The following is a 25,413-nucleotide window of genomic DNA, read 5'->3' on the forward strand; positions in this document are numbered from 1 at the left end:
GGGGCTCCCTGCTCAGTCTTTCTAAAAGTCTTCAAGCCCTGCCGTTGCCATGGCTCCTGTGTGGACTTGTCTTCAGAAAGGCTGTTTTCTCTGGCAGAGCAGTAGGCCCAGCTTTGCCCATTTTGTCGGGAAGCTCAGAGCTACGGTTTGTGAGCAATTGCTGTCCTTAGCTGAAGCCCTGTTCATTCTTAAAATTACCACCCATTCTTTTCTTTTGAAAGCTTGCTGTCTGTGTTATCTTTCAGAAGCTTGCCAGAATAATTTCAAAACTAGGTGAATATCACGGATTAATGATTGAAAAGAGGGACTTTTGGGTTTCCCCCCTCCTGTTTCCTCATGGCCTTTGAAGAGTGATTTGAGCCCGCCGAGGCCTGTGGGTGAACACATACAAAGCAGTGATGGTGTTCTTGGTTGAACTGAGGACTACCCAACTGATGGTAGTGTGTGTGTGTGTGTGTGTGTGTGTGTGTGTGTGTGTGTGTCCACGTGCGCACGCAAGGTTGTCCTTCTGGAACAGCTAACACTGTATAGCCTGGGGCCTGGTAGGAAAAGGGAGTTAAAGAAAGCTAGTGAGTCAGGCGCCCTTCCCCCACTTCCTAGCCATTGTGATGTGAGCTGCCCTACCTGTTACAAGGGACTAAAACCTCCGACTTCATCAGCCAGGATCTTCAGCCTGTCTTCCTAAAGTTGTCTGCCTCAGGTTTTTGTTTATGGTAGCAAGGCCGATTCACTCAGCACAGGTGTGCATGGAGTCAAGCCTGAGAGGGCCCAGCTTGGCCTCATGTCTGCTTTGACCCAGGCCTGGCTTTGAACTCTGGCTCCCCACTGCACACTTACGACTCTCCACCCCTCAGCCTCGCTTTTCTCGTTTAAGTGGGGACAACGATTAAACAAAACAGCCATGTAATTGCCGCTGCAGTGCCCAGCACACAGCAGGCCCACAGTAGGCCTAGTACTGTTACTGTTCAGTCTGGCACAGGCTACAGTTTAATCAAAACAAAACCCAGAAAAATGGAGTGTATACCTGCAACTTCTTGAGAAGTTTTTCTAGACTTTTCTGTGTAGAACAAGATGACCTCACGTAACCCAGGAGAGTTGGGCTGAGGAGGGCTCAGAGGTCACTCTTCCAGTAGCCCCTGCTGGAGCTTATTTCTGATTGCTCATGATAGCTGATGGCTGCAGAACCTGCAGAACCTTAGCGGTCATAGACTAGCACCACCTCAGCGGCTCCCAGGCCATCCTTCTGGCTCACTGAGCATCCATGCTGGGGAGCTCTCTGGAAGTCCCCCTCCTAGTTTGGCCTGATTTGCCTGATTTCATTATACGGTTACTTTCAGTTTTTCTTTCAGTGTTCTTCCTACTAAATTCACCTGCTTGGGGCCATTTCCCTGAAGAGGTCATGTGTCACAAGACACCTTGTAGGTGGATCTTCAGACTCCACCTTTGGGCTCTGGGAGTTAGGGGAACAACTTCCGGTTCCTTACATGAGCTGGTGTATACCAGGGCTTGGGGAATCAATGAATCAATGGCCTGCTTCTAGCTGTGGGTCAGAGATGGTATGGGAGTGCCGTCGTCGCTTCCTTCAGGCCCCATGAGATCCCCCACCTTGGTCCTCTGCCTAAACTACTGTCTACGAAAGGAGGCTCTTTGGAGCACGTGCCGTCCCCAGGCAGCGAGAGAATGCAGTGAGGCTCTGCAGTTTGTCCTCTAGCCTGGTGGGCGGGTAGCCGGTGATGGAGTGGAAAATATGAACTGCCAGGAACTTCCTCTTTCCAGTTCTCTTTGTCTGAGCTCATTCTTTCAAACCCCCTCCCCAGCCTCGTACAAAATGAAAATAAAAGGTTTCGGGAGCTGATCAACCCATAAAGTGCCTTCCACAAAAACATGAGGACCTGGGTTTGGATCCACAGAACTCGGGTTAAAAACTGAAAATGGCAACTCATGTTGCAGTTCTATTGCCAGGGCCCTGGGGAGAGACAGGGGGTGTCTGGAGCTGTGGATCCCTGGAGCTCATTGATCAGTCAGCCTAGACAAGCAGATGAGTTTCAAAAAATAAATATGGAGAGCAGCTAAGGAAAGACTCCTGATACTGACCTCTGGCCTCTATACTCACTTGCACACATGTGTACTCATATGTCATACAAATACACCAAAAAAGGGGAAAAGGAATCGGTGACTCCCTCCTATAATGCCAGCTCTGGGGAAGCATGCTCAGGAGGAACTTAGTCCAGGCCAGCCAATACTACATAGTGGCATGCTGTCCCAAAAATAAAAACATAAGGGTAGAGATGGCTGAGCAGAAAGACCACCAGCATCTGTCTATGTCAGGCAGCTCACACACGCACACACACACACACACACACACACACACACACACACACACACAGCACACGCTTCCATAACCAAATGCTTGCCAGGTGGTGGTGGTGCACATTTTTAATCCCAGCACTCAAGAGGCAGAGGCAGGCGGATCTCTGTGAGCTCAAGACCAGACTGTTCTACAGAGCGAATTCCAAAGCTACACAGAGAAACCCTATCTTGAGAAACAAAACAAAGAACCCAACAAATGCTTAAGTTTTCCAACAGTGAACCCACCAGCCTGATTTACCTGTCCAGGCCTCTGCAGCCTGGTGGTCCTGGTGTTTACACTAAGAATGCAAAGAGGCCTAGTGCCTGGCCATGCCCATGTCCTATTTACAACACTTTCTTTTCCTTTGTCCCCCAGGTACAGGAAGCTGCAAGTCGGGGCCTGAAGTTCGTTGGTGCGGTGCCTCAGTACCAGTCTTCTGTGAACTCGGCAGGCAGTAGCCGATCAGTTCCCGTTGCCAACAGTGCTGTGGATGCCAGGGATGGGAAACACACCTTTGGGGACCATGCATCCTTGGGAAATGATGCCCCAAAGGCTGCGGATATGGATGCTGCCACTGCCAGAGTGAACCAAAGACCAGGCTCCACAGGGGAGGTGCCTAGTGCCCAGCCTGGCATACCCACTCCCTCAGAAGAGACAGAGGCTGATGAGATTCCTCTGCGGGAGTTGAGCCCAGCCCTGGATGGACCAGACGGTGACCCCTCAAATGGGCATGAAGAGCTGCTCTCAAGGAGTAAGTGTCAGCACCAGGAGGTCTGACCTGCTGAAAGAGAGACTAACGGCTTTTTAGTACTTGCTGGGCCCAGGGAGAGGGAAGTTGAGCTACTGTGTAGACACAGCAGTCCGTTGAAAAGAGAAAGTCTATCTGGGCTGCATAGCTGCTTATCTCCCTGCTTATCTCCCTGCAGCAGTTGTGGGTCGTGGGAGGAACAGAGCCCAGTGAGAGTGGCTTCCAGGGACTCCCAAAGTGGTTTAGATGAAATACCATGTGCCAGGTACTTCTCTTCCCTCACAGAGGCAGCATTTGTGGGCCACTCTCCAATGAGCTCAGACATTCCGCTTCTGAATGTCTGCCTAAGAGTGCATGGAAGCTGTGGAGGGCACACCATGCAAGAGTGGTATGCGGCTTGCTAGGGTGCAAACATCCTGATTGCAGGGAGTGTGTGCAGTTGACAGATGGACACCATGGAGAAAATGCTCCACCAGACAGAGGCTACCAGTATGGGATTTCTTTGTCAGTGGTAATGGCCGTCGCATTGATGGCGTCACATAACAGCACAGCTCTAATAGCCAACATTTATTAGTACTTCCTGTGCTGGTCTTATGATTCAGGACTTACCACTTGCAACTGGGAGATGGCACACCTAGCATGAAACCGCAGACGGGGTTGACAGCATCCATGACACCTCTCTGCTGGGTCTTCCCTGTGTAATAGTATAGGACGGTAAGATTTCCTGAAGCCTTCTGTGGTTTACATAGTCTCGGTTCTCTACTTTTGGTTGGAAGCCACATCCATTGAATGAGGTCCTTATGCTAGCGATGGGGAATCTTTGGCTTTTGGAAGATGACCATGAGTTGTCTGACAATAGAATACACATAGAGCCTCATGAGGGCATCAGCTTAGACCTCTCTGTATTGAGTCTCCAGTGACAGTTGCTGCTGTACTGACTAGTGCTTGAAGTTGGCCTCTTGCGAGCGCTAAGGGTGCTTGAAGAGTAGGGAAATGGTTTCTTTGACCACATCAGAACTTCTTGAGAAGAAAATTACTGTCCAGTCAGTTCTGAGATCTAATTGCAGGGTCACTCCAAAGGAGGGACTGGGGCGCCTCAATTCTGAGATGCAGTGGAGCTGTCATTCAGACAAGACCTTGCTCCTGGATAGAGCTGTTCATACGATTTTTCATTTCACCCTGATGGTAGCTCAGATTTAGATCCCATGCAAGGCTCCTGAGAAACTTCATGGGGCTGGGGTCTGTGCAAGCTGAATTCTGAGAAGGAGGAAGGGTGTCTATGGAACCATGAGGAACATGAGGGCACAGGTCAGGCATGAACCCCAGGAGCAAGGGATGGAAGCCATGTGAGGCAAGCAGCCCCATGGGTAAGAAGCCAGTGACTGTGCACACCTTCTGTCTAGGTCCAGACACATGTCTTACCTTGTTCTATAAAGGGACTGTAGCTTCCTTTAAAGGCTCAATGTGTGCTTGGTGCTAAGGACTTCCCTGTCTGAGCTGCTATTTCAGGGCCCTAGCTCCATGGTGTCACCCTCACAGAATCTGACTTTAAGGAGAAAGGAGGCCATGGATCCTGAGAGTCTGTCAGGAGTGCAGAAATCCCTGTGTCATGGAATCCACCTTTATCCTAGACCCAAAGTCTCTTTGCTTTTAAGGTCAATCCTTGACCCTGGGAGGCCTCTCCTAAGACCTTCTGAGATGTCCAGTACCCTGATTCCATCCTGTGGCTCCTTGCCTCCCTCTGGGTCCAGGATTTCCTATGGCTGAGTATGGGAACCTCTCTCTAACACCCAGATCTCATGGCCTGCATCCTCAGGGCCGTGTCCTCTCCTGCATCCTCAGGGCCGTTTCCTCTCCTGCATCCTCAGGACCGTGTCCTCTCCTGCATCCTCAGGACCGTGTCCTCTCCTGCATCCTCAGGACCATGTCCTCTCCTACATCCTCAGGACCATGTCCTCTCCTGCATCCTCAGGGCCGTGTCCTCTCCTGCATCCTCAGGGCCGTTTCCTCTCCTGCATCCTCAGGACCATGTCCTCTCCTGCATCCTCAGGACCATGTCCTCTCCTGCATCCTCAGGGCCGTTTCCTCTCCTGCATCCTCAGGACCATGTCCTCTCCTGCATCCTCAGGACCATGTCCTCTCCTACATCCTCAGGACCGTGTCCTCTCCTGCATCCTCAGGGCCGTGTCCTCTCCTGCATCCTCAGGACCATGTCCTCTCCTACATCCTCAGGACCGTGTCCTCTCCTGCAGTCCCAGGACCATGTCCTCTCCTGCATCCTCAGGACCATGTCCTCTTCTGCATCCTCAGGATCATGTCCTCTCCTGCATCCTCAGGGCCATTTCCTCTCCTGCATCCTCAGGGCCATTTCCTCTCCTGCATCCTCAGGACCGTGTCCTCTCCTGCATCCTCAGGACCGTGTCCTCTCCTGCATCCTCAGGGCCATTTCCTCTCCTGCATCCTCAGGGCCATTTCCTCTCCTGCATCCTCAGGACCATGTCCTCTCCTGCAGCCTCAGACCCTTTGGGAAGTGGCAGGTTAATGCATCACGGAGGCCTCAGCCCAACTGTGAGTGGGAGTGGGATTTCCTGCTGATGAGAGGCAAAAGCTTGGGCCTCAAAGACCATTTTAGTCCCCAGATAGGCAGCTACCTCCCTCTGCACATACAGCCCTCGCCCTGCCTTGCAAGCGTCTCACAGACTATCTCGTCCTATCGCTGGCTTATTCTGTTAGTTGATAAACACAAGTTAGTAGCGGAGGGCACTGGTCCAATTTTCCCAGGTGTTATCTCAATTGCTCCTCACCACAACTGTGACAGGAGATGGCTACTGTGACGCCCATGCCATAGATAAGGCAAGTTCCCTTCCTGAAGGCTGGACACCGAGGACCCTTTCTCCAAAGGTCATAGTCCTTGCCTGACCCCAGCTTCTCCCCTGAGCATTTTCCTATGGAGTTTAGCTGATTTCTTCCCTGAGGCCTATGTTCTCTATTCTGTCTCGGGAACATCCATGCAGCACCCAATGCCGCCAGCCTGCCATCCCATGCCCTCCTCAGCTTTCCTTTTGCCTTCTGTCAGTCCACCCCCACCCACTAAGGAAGTTGAAATGTTTCTGCCAGGTGGGCAACTACAGCAAGACAATTCAAAAAGAATTCAGATGCCCCCTCCTAACCCCTCCCCCTCCTCTGTTAATTGTTTCCTATGTAGGAGGCAGTTAGGAGTGGATCCAGTCAGGGACAGTTCACAGAGGACTTTCAGGAGCTGTAGAAAGAGTAGGTGAACTGACCCATCCATAATCATGGTCCATGAGTTATAGGGCAAACTGTTGAACTGACCCATCCCTGCTTTGTGGTCTAGGAGTCATAGGGAGAGCAGGTAGGCTGACTCCATTCCTGCTTTGTGGTCTAGGAGTCATAGGGAGAGCAGGTAGGCTGACTCCATCCCTGCAGTGTGGTCCAGGAGTTATATGGAGAGCAGGAAGGCTGACTCCATCCCTGCAGTGTGGTCCAGGAATCATAGGGAGAGCAGGTAGGCTGACCCCATCCCTGCAGTGTGGTCCAGGAGTCATACACTTCTTGTTCTTCTTGCTCACTGACTTGTATTTCTCATCTGGGAACTCCCTGTTGATATGAGATCCCTGTGCAATACAGCCCCAGTACCCCTAGCAACACCTTTGCTCAAGAAGCAATAACCATCTGGGTGTGCCAGGCAGACTGGGAGTGAGGTGCCAGTCAGAGCGCGGATGAGTCACCTTTCTGACCGAGAGGGCTCTTTTCAGTGGCCTTCTAGGCACTCCTCCTGCCTGATGTCCCCAACTGTGGTCGCCAGCTTCTACTTTGTGTTCTAGTAAATTAACCTCTTACTAGATTTGGGCAAGAGCCCAAGGCTTGAGCGGTTTGAACGCCTCTGGGCTCTGCCACTCATTGGCTGGGATTCTGAGCGATGCACCTGATTCTGCCAGGCATAGAACTTCCTGTGGAAGTTAAGAGTTAGCTGTGCTGGGAGGTCACCCCTTGGTGGCACCTGTGTCTGGGTCTCCTTCAGCACGTCGACTTCACTACTGTCAGCTGTGCCTCTGCAAGCACTGGTCTCTGCCCTTTGCTGTCATGTCAGGTGGCCTCGCTGGCCGAGAGGCTCCTGTGCTGGCCCCCATGCCTGAGTAGCAGCCTTGCTGGCATGTTCCCACCACAGCACCAAGAGCCTTACTGGAAGAGAAGGCTTTCATCTCAGTCCCCGCCCCCCTCCGCCCATGACCTGAGCCACCTGCAGTTCCCACCTAGCTAAGACTGATTCTGCCAGTTCCGCTGGCTCCCCCAAGTCTGGCTTTTGATGACCACAATTCAGATTCAGTTCTCAATTCTGTTTCTTCCAAACTGGAACTCTCCTTGGAAAGTGAAATCCAACCAGCCCCTGTGGCTCATTGACATATTCCAGCTCTCTGGTTCCATAACTGCAGACTAGCAAGCTGCAGGTTTCCTTCTGAACTATAGAGTTCAGCACTCAAGCCCCAGATGGGACTCAGAACTGCAAGCCTTTCCTTTGCTTCCTACAGCCTGGCAAGGACCATCCGGCCAGCTGTGCCTGGCCAGTCCCAGCCTGGGCTCCATGTCCTCTGTTTGTCCTGCTCAGGTCAATCACAACCATGTGAGGCAACAACCATGGCACAGGGACTTTGGTGAGCGCAAGAATCTTAAGTGAAGTGTGGCGAGGCCCCCCAGGAAAGGAGGATAGACAGTCTGATGCTCTCCGGGCTCTCTGCTAGCCTGGCCCTTTGGCCATTCTCAGAAACAGGCCTTCCTTTGGGACTCTCCCACATCTGGAAAACACTCCATCTGGGGTCGGGGTAGACTTAGAGAGCAGATAAGGAAATTTAAACCGACCCGGGACTCCTCTTCAGAATCCAGTCCCTGCTCACATAAGACGTGGACTGGAGGTTGGGGGGACATGAGAACTTGACAGCACATCATTTTGAACAGTTTCTCTAGGTTGGTTTCCATGTGAATGGAGGAGCTGACTGAAAGGGTTGTGTGTCTGAGATCAGGTATCATCACTGCACTTCTGGGGCTCCTCACGCAGCATCTCCCTTTCCTTCCTGGAAAAAAAATGTATCTGTTTCTAGCTTCAGTCCTGCCTTCTGGGGCGATGGAGCTTCCTGGGGCGGGGGTGGAGCCTCCTGGGGAGGATGGAGCCTCCTGGGGGGGGATGGAGCCTTCTGGAGGGGATGGAGCCTCCTGGGGGGAGGAATGGAGCCTCCTGGGGGAGGATGGAGACACCTGTGGGTGGGAATAGGGCCCCCTGGGGGGAACAGAGCCTGGAGAGATTAGATGCCACCTTGTCTAGCAGTCCTCCCTCTCTCCTCCACCACCCCAGCCTTCTCTCTTCTCATTTCAGCCTTGCTCCTTTTCTGTTTCGTTATGCATTGGGAAGTGAGGTGTTTATTGCACCATGTGAGTGGGGATGGTCCTTCTGTGTGTTCAAGAACTACCAGGTGTGGCCTCAACCAAATTCTCACTTCTCGCAATACAGCAGCTCTGAGTTCTTGCTCACATTGCATTTGTGCTTGGCTGTAACCACCTACAGGGCCTGTTTTGTGGACCAAACCTGCAGGCAGTTCTGGCCAGTAGTATTTCAGGAGTGACTTTCAATCTAAGCAGATGGGTGCCTCAGTTGTTTTGTCCCTAATGGACACATCTGAGGTGAGGTCTGCCAGGGACCCTGGGTCCCTGATGAGGCTCCAGCTGCCATGTGCGAACCTGCTTTTTAATATGGCCTAAATTTATTTATACATCTACTTTCCATCCTCTCTCTCTCTCTCTCTCTCTCTCTCTCTACTCCTTGTTCTGTAGGGTGTGCAGAATGTGCAATGATAGCCAATTTTTTTTGAATGAGTGAATTATTAAGTATGCAACAAACCAAAATAAAACAATAAACTGCAAATAGGTGGTAGGTAGGTAGACAGACAGACAGACAGACAGACAACAAAACACCTTTAGACCATTAGACCAGATGCTTACAACATCCAGCAGAAATCGGTGGAGGAAGTTGAGGCACGCAGCCAGAGTCCCAACCGAGCTTCTTCCCCATTGCTGAACTGGCCCTCATTCCTGCTGCGGGCATTTTCCTGTCTTGGGATAAACAACATTACATCTGATAAGTTTGTGTTCTGGCTTCTCTCCAGCACAGTGTTTTTACTCTTGAGCGTACGCTGTTCTTTCCTCTCTGTCACTAAGTTGGGAGGAGAGCCCATTCCCAGACAAGAGTTCTTGGCAGACACTTGACACAGGCTTGCTTTGGTTTGAAACAGGGACAGGCAGACCGACCTCAAGAGCTAGCTTCTCTGTAAATTCAAACAACCCGTGAAAATACATGATATATGAAAATACATGTGAGATATATTACAATAATATCAAAGGTTCAGATGGGGAAAGCTAGACCCAACAGATGGGGTTCTTCTTAGCAGCCATTATTGAACTTCGGATACATAGGGTCAGAAGACACCTAGTCACCCAGTTTATTCCTGTCCTAACCTAATCCCTGGTCATTTCCTCACATCTCCAACTGCCTTCCGTCATCATGACATAGTCTAGTGATTGGATTTGCATGCACTGGGACCTAATTTCTGGTACAGTTATGGCATCTTGAGTCAGGCAGGTAGACTGAAAAGGTAGTTGGCTTGGGGCTTGTGTTTGTTGCATGCAATCCAGATGGCGGTTTCCAAAGCTAGGCACACCTCTGTTGGATGGAATAGCTCAACTGTTTACAACAGCAGTTTCAGGACTTGGGGACCTTACAAGTGCTTGACTAGATGGGCTGGGCGATTTCCTTTGTTCTAGAATGCATCTCCTACATGATAAACTTTTTGGGGTCACAGGGATGAATGTGTTTGCTGCTGTTACCTCCTGGCCCTGCATGGCACTAGAGCAAGCAGGAGTGGTTTACCTCTGTGGTCGAGAAGAAAACTCTCTTTTTAAATCCTGTCATTTAAATAAAGGCAAGTTAGCCAGTTTTAAAAAATAATCAGCGTATGTGGAGTTGGACCCCTGCTGTACAAGCATGCAACTTGAGTTTGGTCCCTAGAACCCAAGAACCCAAGTAAAAAGCCAGGTATGGCTAGGCATGCATGTAAAGCACCATTCAGGGTCGAGTCGGCATAGTCTGGGAGTTTGCTGGTCATGCAGTCTAACCCAACTGACAAGCTTAGTAAGTGACAGCATCTCAAGGCAAAGTAGCAAAGGACACAGACACAGACACACACACACACACACACACACACACACACACACACAAGCTAGTACTTAGATACCACCCAAATGTCACAATCCTGTAGTGTGGGAGCCTATATCCTAAAATAGTGCAGGCGTTCCCTATCCGGAGCACACACATGATTTGTCCTCCCTAATGCCAACCTTTCTTTGTGACCTTTATGCCTTGTGTTTGAGAGGTGGCGGGCTTTTCCTATCACCTCAAATGATGTTTTTGGCAGCCAGTGCATATTCCCAGCCAGCCTGTGGAAGTGAAGCTTTCTAAGCTGGGCCAGCTCTGATAGCCTGAGTAAATGAAAGGTACAAAAATTGGCTCTCCAGCGGAGATTGAAATTCCAGGTATTTGCTCCTGGCAGCGGTTCCTGCTAACCGTGGCTGGCAGCGTGAACAGCCGGAGCAAATCAGTGGCCGGGGGTGGTGGTGGTGATTATTGATTTCTGGGCTATAAATGAAAGAGCAGAGAGCTCCTAGCTTCACATCCAGGGCCTGCCTGGCTGATTGAGCTGACCTGCTACTCTAGATGGGAACCCCCTTTTACAGGAACATGTTTATTTTTACATATCAATGTACTTGATGTACTTGATTGAGTATTATGAGTTTGGCCCCAGGAAGCTCTTCTGCAGTTTATAAATACCAAGTTCAGGGATGTAAAAAGCTTCCTGGAATTAGAGAAGTGGTTTTCTTTTTGTGAATCTCCTTTTTTATTTGTTTGTTTTTGTTTTTACGACTATTACATTTACTTTGCAAACACTTACATACGCATTTCTAGAAATATACTTCTTACAGATGCTTAACAATGCAAATTAATTCCAAGTAACAATCATCTATTATATCCCGCGTTCAGAGCCTAGTCCCACCAGGGATGTAGAGTTTTTCCTCACATGCACAGGTGGGTTCAGTCTCCAGAACCACCGAAACTGAGTATAGCATAATTCAAGCACCTGGTAAGTAGAGGCAGGAGAATTCTAGATTCAGTTTGAGTCCAGCCTGGGCCGAATGAAACCCCATCTCAAAAACAAAGCACACCACAGCCTCCATCCAAGCGCACTTTTGAGTCCCTGTCCCTTGGAGCAACTTCAGTTGCTGCTAGGAATGGAGTTTTATTATCTGGCAGGAGTGTGGCACCAGGGATTCACAACTGCTGCCATTTCCCAGGCTCCAGGGATGATGATGCCACTGAACCCAGTTTAGCAGTTTCGTTCTGCGGGCTAACTTTTTCTCTCTCCATCCTTCTTACAAATCCCCACAGAAATGGAGATCTTCGCCTTTTTCAACAGACCGAAGGACCAGCAGAAGTGTCGGCAGTATTATCCTGTCACCATCCCCCTCCAGGTCTCCAGGAACGGCCGGACAGTGAGCAGTCTGGATGCCAGCTGGCTGGAGCACATGAGTGATCACTTCCGGAAAGGCGGTGTGCTGGTGAATGCCGTCTTCCACCTTGGCATGGCCAACGGTACGGACTGCCCCACAGCACCTCCTAGTCCTGTGACCCTCCCCTTCCCCTCACTTTCCATCAGAAAAGCATTTGATTTCTGATTAACATATCTCAAGCAGATCTCATAAAGTGACCTGGTGTCCTCTCAGGTGAAAGTGGGTGGCTTTGCCTCAATGATGGTAACGTGTATCTTCATGGCTTTTGAACGGATGACTGCCTGGAACTGTCAATTGCCCCCCTCAGATCATGGCACTTCAGAAGTGCCAACTGTCTGTAGACACCATTACAGTCTGAAGTAGCGACAGCAGCACCGTGGAGCAGACGGCAGGGAATGATGGCTGGCAGCACCTGGCCCCAGTGAGCTGCACTGGGACACAAGCCTCCTGAATCTCAAGTGCCCAGGACTCTGCCCCAGAAGTGGGCTCATCGTTGGGGCTTTATGAGTAAAATAGCACTAGTGATATCAACTTTGAAGGCAGAGGGAAAGTCTGTCCACAGCGCTAAAGGGTTTTGAGCCAAGAAAGGTTTGGGGTTAACATGGTGGTGAACAGAGTCACCTTCAGAGACAAGGAAGCAGTTTGGAGTGTGGGGCTAGCATGCCAGTATGGGCGCGTCCTGAGGGTTGTGAGTCAGCAGGACTCTTAAGGAAGTGAGATGGAGCACAGAACTTGTAGATCCCCGCAGAGCCTGACAGGGTTCTGACAGCAGATGTGATGGCGTGTAGCTTCTCGGGCATTAGCAGGGCCAGGAGTGGAGTCTGGATCCTGTAGTATTTGTTCAGTGCCGAACAAGCATTCTTAGGATAGAGATTGTGTTGTTCTGAATGTGTGGGCTCCGGTTGAGTCAAGGACTGGGAAGCTGGTAAAGCTCAGGCAAGGCTTAATGTTGGATGCAGGGTCCCTGCCATTCCTTTGTGACTATCAGTGACACTGTCAACAGGTCATTATAGCAGCAGCAGGCATGGTGGACGGGTGGACGACATTAAATGACTGAGTGACCTGGGAAAGCATCTAGAAAATGCTGCCCAGTAGAACTTTCTGTGATGGTAGCCACCAGACATCTTGGGCACCAGTGACCTAGAAACTGAATTTTTCAGTTTATTTCACTTTCGTTCATTTAAATTTGGATAGCTATGTGATTTAAGAATGCAGTTTTGAGGACACATGTTGGTAACTTCCATTCCCCAGCAGCAGATCTAGTAACCCCTTTGGTGGCTCCAGTGTCCACTGAAGCCAGGGGTTGTCACAGCTGTTTGGAGGGGCACTGGGACACCAGGGGCAGGAGGTACGTGAAGGATGTGTTCCCAGTCCAGTTCATGAGTCCTGGGGATGCCAGAGAGGACCACTCAACTCCTGCTTTTGTAGGGACCCCGGCACTTAGACTGGCGCAGTAGCTGTTCTTCTCTCTTGCCTGGGCGAGCGGGCAAGCTTTACACTTCTCCTCAGCGAACCTATGACTGACTGTGCTACCATCTGAAAGATGCACAGCTGGTAGCAGCTGCTTAGGAGCTGCCGGGTAATTGTTTTTCTCTTCTTAGCAAACCTGGGGTATCAAAAGGATTGTCTTTGGCCGCATCATCTGAGCCCAAGAGAGAACACCGTGCAGGCTCCCAGAGCTACTGATGGTGTCATAACGATGGCTTGAAAGATGAAAGCTGAGCCAGCCTCTTAGCTCTTCCCTCGCCCGGCTCGCTCACCAAGCCTGCATCACAGAGCACCGGGATTTGCCGGGGCTTTAGGTTGGCCTCACACGTGCAAAACTGTCACCGCCTCCCTTGGCTTTAGTTGCATCAAAGAAGAGTTTTCCATCTTTGAAGACAAATTGTGAAGTGTCCCCTGTGGCCGCAGTCCCTGCAACCCACCCCACTGCAGTGGAGGCTGCCAGGCAGTACTGTGAAAGCCTGGGGCAGGACTCACCGGCAGGAAACTCAGGCTTGAAACCTGCCTTTCACCTGTGTCTTTCTGCTGTGCACAGGGGGTAGGGTGGCCTTGGTGGCTTAGTGACGAGGCTGGCTCTGCTCTAAGAATGAAAGTCTCCACTGGCCAGGGAAGAAATAGGCACCCGACCTTTTCCCAGAATTAAAAAGAAAAGACATGCTGAGCATCCTTGCCAATAACCTGGCGGGGGAAAAGCCAATCTCTCTGTCATGACTTCTAAATGGGTATTTACATTTCAGTTCAAAAATATTTTCCACAGAGCTATAAAATTAGTAAAAGCTTTGTCCGGCAAATAAGGTACGGCCTCAGTCTGAGACACTCAGTGACTCCAGCATCTATTTTTACCTTCTCAGGATATAGAAGGCTTCATTCAATGCCAAAATTTGGGTTCCTGTCCGGGTTTTTATTAATATCCAAATGGGCATGATGCCACCCAGGAATCTTGATTGGGTTCATATTCTGGGCCACTTAGAGAATTAAAAGGTAGGAATTTAAGGAGACACATAGCAAGGAAAATCTCCCATGTAACCAACAAAATTAACAGTTTGAAAAGAGCAGGGGGAGAGAAGCTTCTTCTGACAGAGGAAGAAGCACACAGGGCAAAGCCCATGGGAAGACCCTCTGCAGAGCAGGAACCCAGTCTAGACCCCTTGAAGACTGGGATTTTGATGGTCTTTGAGATGTCCTTGTCCCCTTGCTTAAGGCTGATCAGTTTAAACAAAGACAGGGATGCTGATGAGCCCACAACTTACAGGTAAGCCTGACCTTATGTGGCCTTGACTTTGTCAGGCTGGGGAGGTAAGCTGGGTCTTTGGCTGAGGTCAGGAGTGTGGGGAAAAGGAACATTTGCCATCTTTATTATCTTTATTATTATTATTTGTAGTCTGTCCCTATCTGCCTGTTAGGAACCTGCCTAACTCCAGGCCCATGGGCACATGGCACCGGAGGAAACATAAGGGTGATGGCCCTTTCTTTGCAACAGTTTCTGGTTCTAGAAGCCGCCCTGTGAGCTAGGGACTGTTGTCTTTGTGGACTGGCTGGGGAAATGGGAGTTCTTCCAACTAGGAAGTGTCAAGGGAGTGAGAGGAAGAAGCAGGAGAGGACTGGGAAGTGGTAGGCATCTTGATGGGAAACTGTCCTTCCAAATGCAGTTTGGATAGCACTTGGGGTGGAGAGAAGAGGGCCCCAAAGTCACCAGAGAGAATGGCAGGTATGAACCCCAGGGCTACCTTGCAGTGCAGACAGGCCACTGGGGCTCTCCAGCCAATGAACCTGTTTCTAGAAGGGTGAAAAGAGACCCTTGTGCTGAGCTGGCTTCCTGGGGAGTTGAGTGGTTTCTAGGAGCCAAGGGCAAGGTCAGGGGTTAGCTGAACATTTTGCCTTCCCCATGGCTCTGGACCTGCCGTATCCCTGACACTCTCAGTAGGCCCTGGCACCGGGCCATCACTACTCTTGGAACTCGCTTTGCCTTCACAGCCCTGCATTTCTTGCTTGTTTCTGGTGCTTTCCTCTTGTAACCCCTGGCATTCTCTCTGCATCTCCCCCCTCTTCTCCTCCATGGCCTGTGTTCTTTCCACCCCATCCTATCCTTGCCCTCTCCTGCCCTGGCAGTCATTACTCCCTTTGTTTCAAAAATAGCCGTACTTGCTGATTATTGGAGCCAGAATTCAGTCCAGCGATGCACTGGCCAGGACAACTGCGTCTGCACTTTTGCCTGAAGAACTTTATCCCCCTGCCTGCTGCTAGCAGGGAACACAGTTTCATGTCCACGGAAGGGCCTACGGTGCCTCTTCTTTTTTGCCTGTTTTTCTAGCTACTGTTTCCTATAAATTTGAAGGTAATTTACATGCTGGTTAAATGAAGACTTGACTAGAATATATTCTAGGTCATGTGTTCTGTCCACACATGGGTCATCTGTTTTGTTGCTGGTTTGGGATTGTTTTGGGGTTGTTGTTGTTGTTGTTGTTGGAGATGGGGTTTCTCTGTGTAGCCCTGGATGTTCTAGAACTCACTCTGTAGACCAGGCTGACCTCAAACTCAGAGATCTGCCTGCTTCTGCCTCCTGAGTGCTAGAATTAAAGGCATGTGCCCAGTCACTGCCCAGTGACTAGGGTCATTTGAACTGGTGTGTCTCTGTTCCTTCACCCCTCCTGCTTTTTAAAAATGACATATTATTTTATATGTATGAGTGTTTTTGCTGCATAGAGGCCACCACATCTATGCCTGGTGCTTGTGGAAGCTAGAAGAGGGCATAAGATCGCCTGACACTGGAGTTACAGAGGGCTGTGAACCACCGTGGGAGCTAGGAATCAAATTCAGTTCCTCTGAAAGAACAGCAAATACTCCTCATAGCTGAGCCATCTTTCCAGCCCCCATTTCTGGTTTTGAAAGATTAAATCATCTTGAGATCCTAGATAACTTTGCTGTACCCCAGTCTGTGTTAGCCAGGTTTCTCTGAAGAACTGATCGGTTGTTGAGAAACGAGTGGCGGGCTGCGTTCCGCCCGGAGCCCGGCTAGCTAACCAACCCCCGAAATAATTACACGGAAACTATTCATTTAAACACTGCCTGGCCCATTATCTGTAGCCTCTTATTGGCTAGCTCTTACATATTGATTCAACTCATTTCTAGTAATGTGTATTGCCACTTGACTGTGGCTTACCAGGACGGGTCTAACCGGTGTCCATTTCAGAGAGGAGAGCTATGGCGTCTAACTCACTTCCCTTCTTCCCAGCATTCTGTTCTGTCTACTCCACCCACCTATGTTCTGACCTATCAGGCCAAGCAGTTTTTTTATTACTTAACCAATGAAAGCAACAGAAATACAGAAGACCCGCCTACAACAATCAGTCAATTGGACAGTTTAGCTCAACAATGGCTGTTTCACCGCAGGAAGACAGAGAAGTCACTACGTGTTCTGTCCAGTATGCTGGCTGGATGTCTCCCATCTGTCAGTCTATGAGGCTGGTGTCTCCCCCTTCCTGATCTACGGCTCGAGTCCTGGGAGACTTCTGGAGAGCTGCTAGTTTTCAGTCCCTGGAGTTCCGAAGAAGTTGAGTTTACCACAGGCTACAACAATAGCATAGATAAACTTGCCAGCAAGAATAAGGGCAAACAGGCACATGGCAGACGGGCTGCCACCAAGAGGTGTAGCTGGGACTTAGGATCAGCCTTCCTGATCCAAATAATCTGACGAAGAAAATGCCACACAGGTGTGCCCAATAGCAGGGGTTTTAGCTGATTCCAGATGTCAAGTTGATGACCAAGATCAGCCAGCACAAATAAAAAAGCCAAACTCAGTCCTCTGGAAAAGTAGGAATTGTCTCAGCCCTCATATAACTTCGCACATCCTTTAGCCCAGCACCCAGGAGGTGGGTCTCTGAGTTTGAGCTCAGCCTGGACTATAGAATCAGTTCTAGAACAGCCAGGGCTACACAAAGAAACCCTGTCACAAACAAACATTAGCCACTCAAAGCCATGGTGAATTCTGAGTCATCTTTTCAGATATCTAGTTGATCCAGTCACCTGGGGCTGGCGGGCCACACACATTAGAAATATGCACACCGCCTTAGATACTCTCCATCACTGTCACACCGCTATGTAAAGCAGCATGAACAGGGAAGATTTGTTACAGCTTGTACTTTCAGAGGTCTCAGTGTGTGGTTGACCACTCTGAGGTTGCTGGGCTTGTGAGGTCAGGCTCATTACGTAGATCATGACCTAAGACTGTTCCCCTCTTGCAGCTTGGAACGTATGGGGACAAGATATGCATTATAGGCATGGCCCTAGTCACCTACCTCCAACTAGGCTCTACCTCCTCAACCTCCCCTACCTCCCAGAGATGCTCATGTTACGACTTAATCAGTGGATCCATCCATCAACAAAGCCTCAGCCTCTGGAACCCAGTTGCTTTCAGAAGCCCCACCAGGTAGCAATCAGGCCTTCAACAAATGAGTCTTTAGGGAACATGTCACATCAAAACTTAGTATATGTTGTCCAAAGAAAATGTCGGTGTGTCATAAATACTTCAAACAGATGTCTTGCAAACCCTTACACAGGGCCTGCACCCTGAACCATCAAAGCAGAGAGAGTATGGTGCATTTCACACTGATACAACATAAGGAACTTGTGAGCCTAACCCATGGATGATCATGTTCCCTCAGACACCATTTGGTGCATTGTAGTGGCTCAGTGAAGATTTCTTTATGTTGGAAGTGAACTACATTTCAGATATAGTTTGTATTGCCAATATACATAAACACAGACAAATCATTTTTAAAAAAACAAGATTTATTTTAAGTTAAGAATAGGTGTGTGTACATGTATGAACTCAGGTGCTTATAGAGGCCAGAGGCATGGAATTCCATGGAGCTGGAGATGCAGGTGGTTGTGGCGTGGGTGCTGGGAATCAAACTTGGGTCCCCTAGGAAAGTAGGAATTGCTTTTAACTACTGAGCTATCTCAGCTCCTCATTTAGGGGCCATTTGTTGTGGCCTTCGTGGTTATGTGCTGAAAGTGTGATGGCTCACAGACCTCGGGAGAATCTAGAGAGAAACTGACCCATGCCTAACAGGTGCCTCACATGTGTTTCACTTGCCAGCTTGAGTTCTTTCTAGAATCCTTTGGGAGAAGTGGCTCTGGGCATGCTTGTGGGGGATCACCACAATTAACTTAACTGAGGCCAAAATACCATTCACTGGGTTTGGGTCCTTCCTACACTGTATAAAACGAAGAGGAAATGAGCTGAGCAGACATCCATAGCTCATTGCTTGTTGGCTGTGAATCATCTGTGCACGCATCTGCCATGAGCTCCTACTGCTATGACTTCCCCCAGGGTAGAATGGAGCCTTGAGCCTTAATAAGCCCTCTCCCCTAAGCTGCTCTTGTTGGTGTGTTTTATCATAGCAGGACAGTGATCAGAACACTTCCCCACCTAGCCGGCAAGGCATTGAACTTGCGGGCTAATCTCTGCTGACAAAAGAGGGCTGATTCCTGCACTAGAGGTCAGAAGAAGAGTGAGTGCAGGAAGGTGGGCAGGCCCACAGCAGCAGGAGGGACTCAGCATATCAGAGAATGCAGCAGTGGTGATCTGGGCTTTGTTCAACAGTGATTATGTTCCCAGCAGGTCACATGATGGCATGACTACCCATGTAGTTGTGGTTACTGAGTTAGCTATAGAGTTAGCTGGGGCTATTCCTGGAGTCAAAATAAAGCGTCCCGTGGACACTAGAGGCCCTCTGAAAATGGATAGAATTTGACTGTCCACTTTAGTGTAGAAAGTCGAGTCCTGCCTTGGTTTGTTCAAAGAGCAATCAAATAACATTTATTTATAAACCTGCAAAGATTAGATAAGCTTCTTTACCACTTGGCTGGTATGCATTCCAGATAGCTTACAGCCAGTACCACAGTCTGAGCTTGGTGGTGAACTTGACATTTAATGTCTACAGAAGAGAATTAAGCCTAGAATTTATTTCTCAAAATGGTGTGGCCGATTTTTTCCCATGTCCTTCTTGTAAATCACAAGCTTGGAATGTTAAGGTGGCCTTTTGCCAAAAGACCAGCATCAAATATTTATGTAATACCCCGGCACATAGCTTTTTGTGCACCATAGGGAAGCGTCTTTAATAAAAAAAAAACACAGTGATGACAGAATGTTTTCTATAGGTGGAGGCCGGTATAACCTTTATACATCAGGAGTCTTCACTCTGAAATGAACCCTATTTACACTCAGATTGGCACACACTTCAGGGAGGCTAAGCAGTGGAGGTAAATGAGGAGAGGGGACAAGCCCATCAGAGCAACAACTCCTTAAAAGCCTGGCTGTCTGTCCTTCCTTGATGTCTGCTGTTACAGATGACCAGGTTTTGACAGCTCTTCTGAAATTGCTTTGTTGTAGGCAAGTAGGTAATTCAGCTTTCTATACTCAGAATAGCAAAGCAGAGCAGCAGGCATAGGTTGTAGAGACAGGCAGTGGCTGGGGAAAAAGGGGCGGGAGCCAGACACGGGTGGGAAGGACATCTGGAGGGGCCATATTCATGCCCCCTACCTTGAGGTCTCAGCTCGGTCTTGCTGCGCTCCTGGCAGATAAAGACCATTTTATGGTTTACGTTGCGATGGACATTTTCATACTTACAGCTCAGCAGGTCCTTTTAGAGGGTTTTCCATTGAGAAGATGTAGGTAGAGGCTTTGGACATTGAATGGCTGTCATCCCTCAGTATCCAAAGGATATTGGATGGCTGTACTCTCAATATCCAAAGCTCAGGAAATTCCTCGGGTGTTGAGATCTGCAGACACTCATGCCCTTGTCTAAAATGGCCTACTGATTGCATATAGCCTCCTGTGTACTTTAAATCATCACATGATGACTTATAATATTTAAATCAGTGTAGATGCTGAGTAAATGGTTTGCTGTGCCATATTGCTTAGAGAATAATTCCAAAAAGGGGTGTTCTGCCCAACACAGAATTTCATGTTTTCCTGTATGCTGTTGGTTGACGCCATAGAAATGGACCCTGTAGAGTCAGAGGGTCACTTCTGACATTTTCTGGAGGTCTAGAGGAACTGTGAACTGTGCTGTAAGACCTTTGAGGAACTATTGTGTGTCTGCCAGTGTTAAACACCCATAGATGGGGACTGAGGAAGCTTTATTTTAAACATGGTAGGTGGCTCTCCGGTGGCAGGGGCTCTCCCCTGGGAGTGTTATGTAGAACTTAAAACTGAGCCGGACTTTGGACCACGCTTGTCCTGGGCCCCAAGGTTTACATGAGGCTGTTCACCTAAAGGGCACTTCTCCCTGGTAGGTCGTCTGTGTTACATGTCCTTTGGAGACCAGTGAGCTAACACTCAGGGGCAGCTCTCATAAAGCACCAGAGAGATCCAAGCTTGAGGTTGTTGCATGGTCGATTCCCAGGCTGGGGAATAAATAGGAAGTCCGAGTGTACAGTTGGCTCACTTGGGGAACTTAATGAAGGTGGAGTGTTGTCAAGGCCCCAGGAATCGCTCCTGTAACCGTCGTTTAATTCAGCTGTCCGGGCATCTTTATCGTCCATGATAGGTCTAACCCCAGGCTGTAAAGTACACCGGTTTCATGTTACTTCATCTAGGTTGAGCACTGTTCATCGGTTATTGCCACAGTAATGCCACGGAACGAGGCATTCCCAAACTCATTGGTTTAAGAGTAACAGTTTATCCCATCGGGTTTTCTGGATGGCTGGAGCTCTGTTGTGATCCCCACCAAGCTCACTCCCAGTCTTCTGACGAGCCAGTTCCCGCAGGCTCCACTGGGGCAGCTCTGCTCCATGTGTCTTTCATTTTCCCGGATCCAGTTAGCTATAGGGGGAATGTCCTTTCAGAGTGGTAATGGAGACAGGAGGTCAATTTCAACCCCACATATGGGTCCAGGCTCCACATCTCACCTGCTATCATCCTGGAGACATCTCCTTACTGGTCATTTCCCCCACTGGCCACCTGAGTTCAAGCCTCTTCTTAGGGATTCTGCAGTGCATCTGTCATTGGCTGCCCCAACCCACTGAGTTTGCCTGCAGGCTGTGCCCTTTCTGCCAGGAACTCAAAAACCCTACAAATCCACACCGCCTGCTTGCTTAGTGCGTTCATGTCTGTCTTCGTGTCCTTTCCTGCTGAGGAAATCGGATACCTGGGAAAGCATCCGAAGGTTTATTTGACTCCTGTCCCAGTTTACAGTCCATCCCAGGGAGTCAGGATGGCAGGAACTCAGCATGCATCTAAGGTACGAGCAAAGAACAGTGCATGTTCAGAGCACGGTTTACATTGTCACATGCAGGATTCCCCGCCTAGAGAGTAATGTCACCCACAATGTGCCGCTCTTCCAGTCTAACAGCCACCCGCTGACCTGGTCCCTGACTGATGGGAGCCCTGGTCTAACCCGCCACGCCCATGACCGCCACCTTCATTCCCTCGCTCCACTTTAAATTTCTGTGTCTCAGTTCTGACATTCTGTCGCTGTCTGTCTTCCCACCACATGGTGAGCTCTAAGGTTGCAGGGACTGTATTCTGCTGCCCATGAGGCCCCCGGTGTGCCGGGAACAGATGTCAGGATGAGGGAGAGAGTAGGGGCAGGTCCTTTGTGGTGAGCCTGGCTTTCCACTTGCCCTCCTGAGGTCCGGTCTTTCCTTTCTAGGCTTCACTCAGGAAGCTGAGCTCTGTTGTGCTGTGTCCCTATTCTTTCTAAACTTCTGAGCCTAGTTCTGCCTTCAAGGACCATTCATACAGGCAAGAGAAAAGGGGGAATTATTCCCTCTGTATCATCTGTTTACTCATTTTACGCCTTTTATTAGTCTCACAAGGGGGAGTGTGAAAATAAAGTTGTACTTAATTCCACCACTCATGGCCACCTTTGATATCTTATGTATTTCATAACTTTGGGACTGGAGAGAGGGTTCCGCAGCCAGGAGCAGTCATTGATGTATCATGAGGACCTGTGTTGGGGTCTGGGCGCTCATATCAGCTGACTCACAAATGCCTGTAACTCAAGCACCAAAGGCCCACACTCTTTTGGCTTCTGTGGTCACCGACACACATACATGCACACACAGACCCACCAATAATTTTAAACATTTCCAGTTAGCCCAAATGGCAGTTTTGTATCTGCAGTTTTTCTCCACAATATTGTTTCTTAAGTATTCTCTGATTAAGTTCCCTGCTATTTTTAGGATAATAGAGAATGTAGCCATTTCAATAATTACTATGATGACTGTTTTGCTTGTTTGTGTGTGTGTGTGTGTGTGTGTTGTGTGTGTGTGTGCGTGCGTGAGAGAGAGAGAGAGAGAGAGAGACTGAGACTCTGTGTGTGGGGAGTATGTACAGGTGATTGACTTCAACTGTCTGCTTCTATCCATCTCCCCATTTTTTGAACCAGGGCTTCTTCAGGAACCCAGTCTTGCCATTTTGATTAGGCTGGCTTCCGAGCAAAACCCTGAAGGCACTTGCGCTTTTCAATGACTATTGAAAAGGGAATTTTGTAATAAGATAGATCATAAAAATGTTAGTTTTCTTTGTCCCAGAGAGAGAAGGGACAAAGCAGAAAGCTGTGACTCACGCTAGCGTTTGTGGAAGTGCCAGTTTTTCCAGCAGTCAAAGAAAAGCACTCGAAACTGTCAACACATAGCAATCTCCAGCTTTCATGTTTTCCACAAATAAAATTAAAAAGACAGCAATAGGAGCAACTTATTTGCATTAGTAAAAATAAATGAAAGGCTACACTTAAGATTTTTTATTTATAAAAATTTTATAAATATCTAAGAGAATCTAAGACCCCAATAGCAAAGAGCACAAACTAGATATTAATGCTCTGTGGCTGGTAAATGTTGAGATGTCTATTTCTTTTGTTGATCAGACCGGCGGATTTTGAAAAGAAAATGTTTAGAACCCGCGGAGGTGCGGGGAAAGAGGAACACTGATCTGTTTAGAATTTTAGCTGCACAACTTCCTGGAGAGCAGTTTAACAAGGTCTGAAGTGACCGCCCCAGAAGAGTCATCCTGACACCCCATCTTATTTCTCTTAGGCTGTCATGACAGTGATCAGTGGTGCTCTCAAGACTATTTCTCTGTAAACATTATTTGCAAAATTACTTAAAAACAATATAATACAAAAAAACTAAATTTAGTAGGTTAAGTTCTTGCTAACCAAATATGAGGTCCTAAGTCCAGATTCCCAGAATGTATACAAAAGCCTGGTGGGGGTTATGTTTGTAAGCCCACAGGATAGGTGACTTCAATAAGCAAACATCTGTGTTCCCTCTCCCATTTATTGAGGCTAGAAGCCCATGACCCAAGAGCCAGCAAGTTCTGTTTCCAGTTGGAGCTCTCTTCCTGGATGGCTCTCCCACCTGGGAGTAGGAGGAACAAGTAAAGCACCATGGGGCTTCTTCCCTTCCTGAGACTGAGCTAGGGTTAGGGCTTCAGCAGGTCATTGAGACTCAGCAGTGGAGACTGAGCTGGGGTTAGGGCTTCAGCAGGTCATTGAGACTCAGCAGTGGAGACTGAGCTGGGGTTAGGGCTTCAGCAGGTCATTGAGACTCAGCAGTGGAGACTGAGCTAGGGTTAGGGCTTCAGCAGGTCACTTGAGACTGAGCAATGTTGGCAGAATAGATTGTTTCACAGACAACTCACTAAACGGGACCCTTGCTTGGAGTCGGGCCACCAGCACCTAAACTGATCCTCTTACTCATAGTCTTGTCTAAATGAATGCAGGACGAACCGCACCACACCCAGAAGAAGGCAGAGACACGTGTTCCGCAGGGCAGAGGCTCTGCCCTGTTCCTTCAGACCCCATCTCTAAGGCATTCTCAAATGACACTGGCCATCCCAAGTAGGCTTGTTGAGCTGTGGAGTATGCAGGAACCACATTTTCAGGGCTGAATCATTTGGGAAGCACCTCCCAAAGCAGCTCTTAACAAGGGCTGCCAGAAGCATCCTTAGTACATCAACTACATGACACCCCCAACGCCCCAGAATTAACGCATCCACAGCACAACTGACAAGCTTAGATTTGGCACATTGAGTCTATCCAGCCTTTTTTAAAAAAAAAATCCCATTTACTTAAATATAGTTTTTCTCCAAAATCTGTGATTTGCCCTGGATGAGTTCTTCCCAGTGCATCCTGACCCCGGAGCATGAACTGGAAGGTAAGCCTGTGAATCTGATGGTGATTGCCGACGATGAAATTTGGGCTCATAAAATCAAGGATATTATTCAAAAGCGTGAGGTAATTTAGTCTCATTCATTCTGGTGGGGCTAGACTCTGCGGCTGTGTATGCCATCTTTAATTAGCATTCTGAAAAGATGTTCTGATTGGGATTATTAATGAATGCAGTGAAAATTCTCGCTGTTTGTAAGACTTCTGCCACAGACAGCTCAGACACCCCCCAAACCAGCTTTTGTTGTTGTTCTTTCCAGACTCCTTCTATGGCCTGACAGATGGAGTATTCATCTTTGAAGCTGTTTCCACAGAAGATAGCAAAACCACACAGGGCTATGACGCTATTGTTGTGGAACAATGGACGGTCCTGGAAGTAAGTGCGGTACTGCCTCTTGCTGCTTTTGTCTGGAGAGAGATTGTTCCATGCCCAGCTGTGCCTTTCTTCTGAAAGGGGGTTCACCTGAGTAAACCCTGTAAGGACCCTCTTGATTCTCTTATACCCTGCCCCCAAGCTGGGGTGGACTCCACTCTCTCTTGCATATGTCAGCTGGCTGGGTGAAAAGAGGGTCGCCTTTGGTTAATTTGCATATCACTGTAAACACAAGGGTTATAAAGTGGAGCTCCTCATAATATTGTAATAGGGAGAGCCAGTGGTTTGCAGAGGTAGAATCTGGCCAGCTCCTGAAAGCCGTCCTTGGAAGAAAAGAACAGGAGCCCTCTGCTCAGTGAGTAAATGAGGCAAATGTGTTTTCACAATTAGGGGCTCTTGTCTGAGGTTTCACACCAAGCACTGCAGGGTATATTTGAGAAGTGATAACCATGAGGCCACTTCGTGGCTCTAGGGAGGAGAATTCGCAATCCAAGTCTTCGGAATAATTGCCGTCTCGTCTCTCTAAGGTTTTCCAGATTTTCTCCAGCTGTGAAGCATGGATTCTTTAATCCAGTCTCAACTCAACTAGACCACCATTTCTCAAGAGTGACTTTTGTGTCTGGGTAGTGTGTGC

General features: G+C 48.8%; 1 protein-coding gene across 1 annotated transcript in view; it reads left to right on the plus strand.

Moving 5' to 3' along the window:
• The window catches only part of Rftn1 (raftlin, lipid raft linker 1), a 202,464-nt gene that overhangs the window by 137,651 nt on the left and 39,400 nt on the right, over window positions 1–25,413 (plus strand). Inside the window, exons 5-7 of the mRNA XM_048445475.3 lie at window positions 2,726–3,101; window positions 11,608–11,811; window positions 24,667–24,782. Of these exons, the coding sequence (XP_048301432.3) occupies window positions 2,726–3,101; window positions 11,608–11,811; window positions 24,667–24,782 (696 nt within the window). The remainder of the gene's footprint in view (window positions 1–2,725; window positions 3,102–11,607; window positions 11,812–24,666; window positions 24,783–25,413) is intronic.

Source organism: Myodes glareolus, chromosome 18, assembly GCF_982192425.1.
Source record: "Myodes glareolus chromosome 18, mMyoGla1.1, whole genome shotgun sequence".
NCBI lineage: Eukaryota > Metazoa > Chordata > Mammalia > Rodentia > Cricetidae > Myodes > Myodes glareolus.